The sequence below is a fragment of the Melanotaenia boesemani genome, chromosome 21 (genome assembly GCF_017639745.1).
Source record: "Melanotaenia boesemani isolate fMelBoe1 chromosome 21, fMelBoe1.pri, whole genome shotgun sequence".
Lineage (NCBI taxonomy): Eukaryota > Metazoa > Chordata > Actinopteri > Atheriniformes > Melanotaeniidae > Melanotaenia > Melanotaenia boesemani.
The window spans coordinates 8,915,354-8,926,348 of record NC_055702.1 but is presented as its reverse complement, the minus strand read 5'-3'; the positions used below and the strand labels follow the sequence as shown (position 1 = coordinate 8,926,348).

The following is a 10,995-nucleotide window of genomic DNA, read 5'->3' as shown; positions in this document are numbered from 1 at the left end:
AAAACTGACAACATTGACATTGATGTTCCGTAGATAACCTATCTGCTATTTATCTTTGACTGAATTTTATTGACAGTAAAACCGTTCAAATCCCTCAACAAATCCTCATCTCATGTGGTCTTCCTGTGCTGTGGCTATGTTCTATAAATCATTTCCACTTGAGTGGGCCAGGAAATTTTGCAACACATTAGAGAGAGAGCGTTGGAGACAGAGAAAGACTGGACAATAATATCGATATATCACGTGCAGTATAAGATAACATATTTTACACCAAATCACGATCATACTTGAAAGTAATAGAAAATGGTGCAACAAACAAGGGAAATTTTATTTTTTTTCCTCACCAAGACATCAAGGGGAGGTTAAGCTTAATTTAGTTGTTTAATCTTATTTTTGGGTGGTCTTTTCGTGATTAATTTCAATTCACTTTAAAGTCATTGTGGTAATTTCGTGAAATTGTGATGGAACTTCTTTTAAGTTGTGCGGTACACATGACACAATTACAATACTCAACATTTATGAGAATCTGGCAATTCCTAACAATCACTAGCTTATCTGACCATCTTCTATTATAATTCATATCTCACTTGGCATGTCTTAATTTTTTAAAAAAAATTTTAAAAGGGGGGAGGGGTGATTTGTAAAACAAGTGAACATATGTCATTAGTTCAGAGATACAATAAAAAAAAAAGAAAGATAAAAATCAACTTTCACAATAATGCTTAGAATAAACAAAAAGCATCATAATTAGAAAGGTGTATTTTATTGAGGGTTAGAGTGGCATGAGAATTAATTTGAAAAGGTGATGGAAAAACAAACAAAATAAGATCTACATCAAAAGGTCATCATCAGAAAAGCAGTGATCTGAAAAAACATCCAGAATGGGGGAAAAAAAAGACATTTCTACGTCCATTTACATATAAGTAGATAAACCTGAATATTATTTACATAGCAACAGATTAGAGTATTTACAGAGCCAGGACTGGAAGCAAAGTGAAGCGCTGGAGAGGCTCATTTGTGGAGAAAAAAACAAACCCAAAACAAAACAAACAAACAAACACCCTGACAGACTGTTGACGTTAACACTCCTCAGAAAGCACTGATTTGGCAGAGAAGCAGAGATTTTAACAGTGCCTGGAAATTGTCCTCTAAATAAGATTGGCCCTCTATGGAGTACAGTCACTGACAAAAACTCAACTCCAGTAGCTTTGTTTATTTGGTCACATTATTTCTAGAAAATCATGATGCAATCAATGCCGATGGAAATCCAAATGGCAGAAAAGGAAATGTTCAATGTTATTTCAAACATGCTTGGAGTGACAATTCAGTGCCAGTACAGATATTCTCACATGATGTGTTACAAATGACCACAACAATGTCAGTTACAGTATATTCAAACAATCAAAAGCAAACTTTTGTACAATTATCAACAGACATTCATTATTCAGGTAAAGAGAAGAGGTCCGTCCCTTTACAAGGCATCTAATCAGAGATGAAAACAAAGGCAGACAGAAGGGCATTCTGGGACAACGTAAGCAGGATGCAGTTCTAAACCCGACCCAGAGAACGGTGTGAAGGTCTGACTGAGCTACTCCACTGCAACCCAGATCGGAGATTATTTGATTAGTTCACGAACAATTACATAACTATTGACACCGGTTCTGATTAAACCCTGAGAAAACAGTGGACTGCATGTTCACTCACTGGCACAACTTTTTACCCTCTCAATAACCAAAATAGGTATGCATGCATCTTAATCATCTTATTAAAGAAGCTAAGATTGACTTAAATTCTAAAGGAAAATTTGAACAGTAATTAGGTATTAAGAAATTACACAAAAAGGTTCAGTCTCGTGGTTGTACCCTCTTCTTGTAGTTTTCTACAAACAAGGTGCCAGTGCTGGAGCTTGTTTAAACGTCTAATCGTTTCGAGTGCTTTTGTGATCCGCAGCTCTTTAGCGGGTCCTCGTTCAGGCAAAATTTGGCTCGATGCCGGCAGCTAAAACCTGCTGATCTTAAACCAAGACAAAGTGATGCAACAAAGGAAAAATGGCAGTGCAAGGCAAAAAAAAAAAAAAAAAAAGACAGCCGTTCAGTCTCTGGATCATTAACAAGTTAATTCCTCCTAACAAGGCTCAAAAGCCATGTTAAAGCAGCACTGGTGAGTAAAATGGGAATATTGGGGTGAATTTGGATGAACTAAATTTAATGCTTGGACACAAACTGGCCAAACAATTCTGGTACAGACGATCGGTTTACAGAAAAATCTGATTTACGTGTCACTTAAGCAGTACTTGTTTCACTGTGGTTATTTCCTGTGTTTGTTGCTTTGCAAGATGTATATCTGGATTAGAAACCATTCACCTGGTTTGTCAAACGTTTTACCGACTTCCACTGGCGCCAGCACTGGCACCCCAGCAAGTCATTTACTGTGAGGCAGAGATCAGGACAGAGGACCGAAACAGTAGGGATTAGATGTTATCCAAGATCCAAACCAGCTTCTTGTCTTTCTACATTACCACAGTCTGCCCAACTGACTTGTTCCCCAATAAGATCCTGAACTAACAAGAGGGCCAACTCTTCAAAGAGGAGAGTAAAAACTAATATAAAAATGTCTGAAGAAGAATGGTGACTTCTATCCGATTCTTCAGAGGCTGGTCTCTCCCAAGTCCTCTTCAGGCACGAGGGGGGTGGTTTGTCCCTATTCAGGTCCTCCTATTTTCACAGGTTTTCGGGGGTCATTGAAGCATGAGCTGCTTGAGGTTGTCATGGAGGATGGTGTCCTTGACGTCCCGGAACACCAGCCTGATGTTCTCCGTGTTGATGGCCGTGGTGAAGTGGTGGTACAGGGGCTTCTGCATAGCGTCGCGTCTCTTGGCCCGGAAGCACTCTACCATGAAGGCCTGGATGTCCGGCAGGCTGTGCTCCGGCCCAGTGTAGTCGGAAAAATAGTCCTTGAGTGGAACGCTCTTCACCTTCTCCTCCAGCAGGTCTGTCTTGTTGAGGAAGAGAATGATGGAAACGTTGATGAAAACACGGTTGTTGACAATGGTCTCGAAGATGTTGAGCGATTCACGGAGCCGGTTGGTCTGTCTGTCCTCCATCAGCACCTAAAAATGAGGATGGATGGGTTAAAAATGTTTTTGCACGAGTTATATGTCAACAAAACCATCAAAGTTTTATCAGCAGACTTAAACTGAGCCACTGAAAGAACTTGTTCATTTACCACACATGCTACACATGTAGACTAACACTGAATTTGGTTCATAGGAAGTACAAAACACCCCATTTAATAAAAAGACCATTAAGCCATAACATGATGCATCACACAAGTTAAAGCTTGAGGCAGCAATGTTTGCTCTGTTTATTACTGCCTTAAATTTAGTGCATGAACAGTGCTAACTGGCAGTAGCAAGGGGAAGAAAACTGAATAAGACTGCAAGCACTCATATTAGCATCGAATGCTAAGACTGCCACATTCAACAACACGTTTCATCTACATTTTTATTTCACCTAGCACGTACATACTTAGGAATAAATCCAATATGGTCGTTTTCAATCATGTTCCTCTAGAACAGGTCAAGACTTTGTCCTTTTATCAAAAAGTAAACAGTCTGATACTATTTATCTGATTTACATAACGGCATGCTGTGTCCACGGCAGCAAGCACACACAGGGGATGCCACCTCCACCAGAGGACAGGGTGCACGCATCAGAAAACACAGATAATTCAATGGATAGGAAAGCATCAGTCATGACTTGTGTGTTTGCGATGAAATATAAAAAATGTTGATGGCTGTCGATCTGTTTTCGCAACCCATCCAAGCTTGTGGACAACAACAGAAGCAACAAACCATGACCCAAAAAACAAGCTTTAAATAACTAATGTTTAGACAAGTGATGATGGAAAATAGGCCAGCACATGTCACAGTGCATGCCACAGGACATGCCAATGAGCTGTGGTTTTTAAATATATACAAATTCTATCATACTTTTAAAGTGGCATTTATGCAGTTTTTGTAAAGTAGCAGAAAAAAAGAGGAATATCAAAGATAAAAACAGATGCAACATGAAACCTAATGTTGGTGCCAACAAAGCCAAGTCTAAGAAAGATAAAACAGTCTGAGATGGAATATTTTAGGAAATCTCATGTGGAACAGTAAGAAAAACAAATATCAAGTGTATACGATGAAATAAGGTTCAGCTGTTTTCACCTGGTCATATTCTGAGGACGAGACGAGGAAAAGGATGGAGGTGACGCAGTCGAAGCACTCAAACCAGCGCCTTCGCTCTGACCGCTGCCCTCCCACATCCACCATCTTGAATGGAACGTTCTTGATCTCAAAGTCATACTCGTGGATACCCTTGGTGGGTTTCCGAGCCAGCAGGATGTCCTGTTGACTGGGAAGATAATCCTGCAGAAGACACACAAAATCTACGTCAAATGTTCGCAAATTTTATCCATGTTTGATGGAAATTATAATAAAGAAATAAATTATAATAAAGAAATAATAAAGACACTGATATTGTAGCGAGAGAGAGAAAAAAAAATAACAATGCAATAACTAGGTTAGACATCCGTGCATCAGTCCTAGAATCAGTTCCTCAGATAGTCTTTTGTACAACTTTACATTTTACAAAAACAGAAATTACTGGTAATGATGCAAAATCTCATTTAAGATCAAACTGAGGCAATAACTCATCTCAGATCAAACACCAGCTTGTTGCAGGCTTTCAATCATACTTCAAAGGTAAAAAAAAAAAAGGTTAAGAACTACATATTCATGGGTTTTGAGGAAATAAGTGGAACAGAAAGTCTATTTTTTTCTCTACAATAAATCACAAGTCTGCAATTTTATCTTTCTGAACATAACTACCAAACAAATGTGCCATTTTAAAGGTTAACTAAACAGAAGTGATATTGAAGCATGTCATGGAAAGTGGAATATTTAAATGTTCCTAACATTAACGGTGTGATATTAGTGATGTACAAGGAGATAACTCTTGTTGCCTGTTTACTAATTAGTCAGAAGTAGTGGAGAAGACTAATTGGGGGAGAGAAAAGTTGAGGGGCAGAGCAGGAGAGAGCAGCAAGAAAGATGTGGCCGAGTTTCCGTACAGCAGAGCCTCGAACTCTTCTTTCAGAAAACAAGAAAAATCAAATGCTCTCAGACTGACTGCAAACTGTGCCGTTAGCTAAGGTTACATTACGCTCGTCTTAAACTTTTTTATAAAAGTTGTGATTTTGTGGGGGTGGGTGATGTCATTTCTGAAAGGAAAAATATTACATCTTGTACTAAGGTTAAAAACAAACAAAGAAATTAGCTGTAGATTTTCTTATTACAGGAGCAATAAAGGAGGATATGATATCTGGGACAGTTCCGTTAGGAAACTTAAAACTTACATGCTTTAAATATGCATAAAGTTTTGCAGGGATCATGCTGACCTTGAGACTTTTTCAATACCAAAAAATGCTTTTTTTTTTTCCACACACAAGCTTCATGAAATGCCTGAAAATACTCCATTACCAAAGTTCCTTTACACTTTGTCAGATCTAAGTTAAATGAAGCTTTTCTGATAAAACATCATCATCTCTTGTAAACAAAAATCCAAGTTCCTTTTCAGCCAACTTTATATTTGTCTGAACACGTTTAACTGTAACATGTACACGTCTGATTATAATAATAGGCATAGGCAGAAACAACTTACCCGCTCGCTGAGCTTATCCAGATTATCCAAGAAATACTTCACTGACTCACCCTGCGACAGGACAGAGGAGGAATTTCTGTTAATTCGACATCGTTTATTATTTTCTGTCATTTCATTATTAGCAGGCACAGTTTGAATGCATGACATATTTACTATTACTGCTTTCAACCAAAGCCATTTGTCAGTGGAAATGCATGGAAATGCTACACGAGAAAACCTTTCTTTAGCTGCTACACACAAACACCAACAGGTAATCTGCTTTTTTGTTTTCTTTCAAATTCTTGAACAGAGCTCAAGCAGGATGCAAAATTATTTGGTACTGAAGAAGACACGTGTTTCTAAGTGTGTCTTTGATGTATGCAGAAGTGTGGCTGGGTTTGTAAGTGCAGGATTTTTTTTTCTCCCTAGACTCTTCTGATGCTGCTGTTGTACAGTTTGTGCAAGTCCAGACATGAGGCTGCCAAGACTGAAGCATTCCTTTATCTGTGAATATGCATGTGGGTCCTGCTCAAAACTGAACTAAAAACTAACTCCAAAGATTTCCTATGCCATCTCTCCTGGTTCGTCTCATCTTAGTCTCACAACTAAACACTGGACTATTTGCATGTATTTTGCATTAATCATTCAGACAGCCAACATCTTTGTCATAAAATTCAAACTGAGCTGGTACCAGTGATTCGGCTGAATTTCTGTGCTTGACATTTCCGTCCTATTGCTAACGTCTGTACTCACCTTTTGATCTTTAAAAGAAAAAAAACTAACCTGGCCTGAAAAACCTGCAAGTATGAGTGCATGCACACAGCTAAGATTACAGGAGGGAGGAGCAGGATGGTTGGTGTGCTGCCGCGGCTAAAGCCAGAGAAAGGGGAGCTACCTTTCTGCAAAGCCAATTTCAATTCTGGCCACAACTCTGATTTCGTCTGAATAAAGACGATCAAATCTGATGGGACCGGGGGTTTTGTAATCGTCAAAAATCCAAAAGGAGAAGAGAAACCAGAAGAGCAATCATTCTAAATTTCCCAGCTCATTTATGAACCACGTAAGCCCGTGAAGTCTACATTAGCACACTAAAAATAAAACTGAAACATAATACGTCAATAAACTGACTGTAGTCAATGAATTTAGGAAGATTTCAGGTGAGACACAAAATATTCATAGTTGATTTTAAATACTTGGAGGCCTCTGTGTTCCAGGAAGTGACAGAAGCCAGCCAGGTTGTACATGCACTTTGAATGATAATTAAAATAAATAAAAAGAAAGTCTGAGAGAACATGATTTGAGATGCACATACTCAAAGAGCATGTACAAAAGACAATAAGTTTTATCTGCACGCAAAGGAACGAGCTGGTCCTCACCAACAAAAGCTGAAATTAGGTTTCATCTATATTTTTTATTTCCACGGGCATTAGAAAGGGAAAACAGAAAAACTTGAACGATGATGCAGTTTTTGACAAGCCGTTTGGGGTGTAAACACAAAATCTGAGGCGGCTAAAATGTTACCGCATTTTGCTGCCACTAGGTGTCATTCTCAGGAATATGTGGAACAATCTGATCTATAAGCTGCTCTTGGTTTTGCAGGTGCTGTTGTTGGTCCTTAGCTTTGCTTCGCCGAAGAAGACGCAACTCAGTGGGTAGAAATCAGCTTTATGATTGGGCAAAAAAAAAATTGCCAAGTGCGACTATAAATTGAATTTTCCCCCACGTTTTTCCGTTTTCTATAATTTGTGGCGCTTCATCTTGTTTGTGATTAAATAAGCTGTTGCTGTAATCCTCTTGGCTCAAGCTAACTTGCACACAATCAGCATATAAATTACATTCAGTATTATCCAAAATTGCGATGCACATTTAGAGGTTGAAAATCCAAAATTCTTTGTGCGGCATGAGGTGAGATGGATGCAGGTGGATACCTTTATATTACCAAACAAAACTGTATACACATCACTGATGACATAAACTACTGTCTCTTTCTATAGAGAATAAGTACTCTGAGACATGAAAGAATAAATACAACATACTCAGTTAAAAATCATTACCAATTTTTCTATTTTTGATTTGTTTTTAAATCGTATATAATTCTAATGTTTTGCTTCCCTGTCAGCAATTTACTGTGTGTGCTGCTCTGACTGTTATACAAAAATTAACATTAAGAACTGTAAATAAATTAATAAAGGCTGCAATCAGGTTCTGTTCAACTAATACGTCAATTAAACATCTAAATATCTCAACCAGTCCACAGATACATCTTCAGATTCTTTATCAAACATACCAAAGATGAAATAATCTAGATAAAGCTAAATGTACAATAAAATGCTGACTTCGACAAATCTTTTTAAGTTTCTCCCCTAAAACATATCAAATAACTATTTTAAATTCCAGTGTTTCTGCTTTCAGTGTCCTGCATTTTGTTTCAGTTTTAGGTTGCTTGTAGTTTGATAACGGTTTATTTTGTCTTGCAGCGCATCTATGTTTAATGTTCGAAGAAAAAAAAAAAAAGTGTCAAGATTGTTTGTGATTTTTGGCAAAGAGCTTCTGTAAATTGTGAGCTGCATCTCTGATGATGAAACCTACAAATGGTTATAGTTTCTACAATAACATAATTAGCATTTTGTAAGGTTTTTGTTGTCTGTCTGATGAATTTAAAAAAAAGTATGCATTTCTTTTGAATACCATTATAAAAAAAAAGTCCCAAATATAAAAGTTGCAGTCCTACACACACGTTTCTGAAAATACGTTGTGTCCTTGTACTTCTATTATGTGAGGTGTGTGACACTCTGAGTGTTTGTGTGCAAATAATGCTGAGTGGGACAGCCTGGGCTCTGTTTGTAAGCATAAAGCTGTTTAACTGCAGATCAACATTCCTGCTCTGATCACACTACTCCCCCTTTTCGGTCTGCAAAAACAATTCACACCAATGAGCCGAGTGTGTGTGAGACTGGCAAAATCCCACTGAGAACAGTCCAGCTTTGTGCCATTGACAGACAAATTGCAATTTTCTGCCTTTGTCTCATTACTGAAAGCAACTTAAGAGTCCTTCCTTCCTTAGAAGGGGCCCCTCAACAAAGTTTGTCACGTGACCTTACAGAAAAGGGAACAAGACATATCAGAAAGAAATACAAGTAGGAAAATGACATTTTCTTTTATAATGGCAGCAGGTTGTAAAAGTACAGCCAGACAAATTCAGAGCTCTGGAAGGTCCCAGGGAGCGCTTGTGAGCACTCTCTTGACCACAGCTGCTGCTCTGTGGGAAACGTCACAGCGTTTCAACGTGCATGCTGACAGCCAAGATACAAGGAGCGGGGAGAGGTGTAAACAGGAAGCTGACTCAATCACATGTCTGACCGCTCGAGCAGACAGAACGCCAAAGACACAAAAATCAGAGCTAGGAAAGGCAGGATGAAAATTAAAAAAAAAAAAAAAAAAAAAAAATCAGTTTCACTTTCTATTTTCACTGCCATTTTCTGAACGCTTTTAAACTCTCTATGGGTTTTTGAAGAGTCCAACTTGAACCACCTTTATACTCTTACATCCTTTGACAGGGAGCGCAGCATGTCAGCCATCAGAAAAATGTTCCTGTCAGAGCAAACCGGCAGAAAACCTGAGCCACCATTATCTCTGACCCATCATTGCTCTGGGTGTGCTCATCAACCTACCAGCTGAAATTCCCTGCGACGATCATAGGCGTTCTGTATGCCCGAGTCCGCCCACAGAGCTTTAATGGCAGGCAGGTACTGCAAAAACACTGATGTCTCCAGCTGCCCGCTGGCCATCTTAGATGACCGGGTGTCGAATGCCATCACGCTTTCGCCATGCTGCTGGTTGTTCGAGTCACCCCACGGGATGTGCAGCTTTTCTCGAGCGTCCACCAGCACACGAATACCTGGACAGGAAGTGAGGAAATCAGAAAGACAGCCAGATGTGAGTGGAAGAGCAGCAAAACAAACAATGGGGTCATTTCATACTCTTTTTGTTTGATAGACGCACAGTCTGGGTAAAAATATACGAGTCCAGGCCGCAAAATGTAGTTGAAAAATTTGAGGATATTCTGCATTGGTTGCTCTGACTTACATATGATTACATGTGACATGGCAGCAATTTAAAAACTCACAAAGCTAACAAATCTGAATGTGTGTGACATGAAGGATGGAAAGAAGTACTCACACATTAATACTCTTTCCAATCTCTGATTTGTGTTGACTCATTTAAAGATGTAATGAAATGGAAACAGTTTGAAACAGTTTGGTGGGAAATATGAAAGTCTCGTGGGGGTGTTCTGAGCTCATAAGATATCTTAAATGCTGTTAGGCGAAAATGAAAATAGCTTAATGGTATATTTTAAAAAGACTATCCAATATGTGAGATGTTTTTTTTTAAAAAATAACTAAAAGCTGTCAAACACATGCGATAGGGGAGAAAGGTCAACCTGTAGTGAAGTGAAAGAATACGGCGGAACTGTTACTTAGCTATTGGACAAACAGGAACACCTTACAGTTTAGCTAGTAGGTTACCCTCCATTGAGAAACACAACATGTCTATCGCTTTTTGAAGCTAATAACTTTGGTATATCTTTCATTAATCAAATAAAAACAATTTTCGTGGTTATACACAAGTAAACTGTTGAAAAAGAAAGGTTTTCGGAGAAACGCGGTTGATCTGGGTGTGCCGACAGCAGATGTAGACTGTTTATGCGTCCTCTCACCAGCCAGGCGCTGCTTAACAGATGTAGAAACTTTCCCATGCATTTTAAACGTCTTTCTGGGGTTTTTAAGTCCCAACCAAATGGCTCAAATACTTCTTTATAGTATCTGTCGTAAGCAGCGAGGTTACCTTTGATAACATTGCTGTAAATCGTAGCTTTGAACTCCTCTCGGGCTTGCTGGTCGAAGTCCTGGCCGTGGATGATTCGCATTTGTTTGAGGAAAGTCGACTTGCCGCTTTCGCCAGCGCCCAGCAGCAGGATCTTCACCAGCCGTTTTACGTACGTTTTCTCCCGGGACAGACATCTGTCGATCTCTTTAGACTTTCGCAACTGTTCCACTTCGCCGTTGTTAAGCAGGCAAACGGGTAGGCAAACTTTTAACACGGACCTGGTCGGCAGGAAATCCGCCATGTTCGCAGAAACTTCATCGATGCTAATTTGAAGCGCGTTCGCGGAGCGCGGGCACGGGACCAAGCCCCTTCCCTAAACTCAGGAAGTGCTGAAGCACAACCGCTGAAGACTGTTTATCATCAATCTCAAAGCACCCTGTGCTGAGCTGTTTATGCGTAGCTGACTCACACAAACACATTT

The 10,995-nt window shown here is 39.2% G+C and overlaps 1 protein-coding gene across 1 annotated transcript; it reads right to left on the bottom strand.

Annotated features, from left to right (window-relative positions):
- Positions 1-744: 744 nt before the first annotated feature.
- Positions 745-10,897, bottom strand: LOC121632534 (guanine nucleotide-binding protein subunit alpha-13-like). The gene is made up of 5 exons (XM_041974119.1): positions 10,533-10,897; positions 9,359-9,585; positions 5,709-5,759; positions 4,214-4,414; positions 745-3,109 (listed from the first exon to the last, which is right to left on the bottom strand). Exons 1-5 carry the CDS (start codon positions 10,813-10,815, stop codon positions 2,738-2,740), a joined length of 1,134 nt encoding a protein of 377 aa, XP_041830053.1. The 5' UTR covers positions 10,816-10,897; the 3' UTR covers positions 745-2,737.
- Between the last annotated feature and the right edge of the window lie 98 nt (positions 10,898-10,995).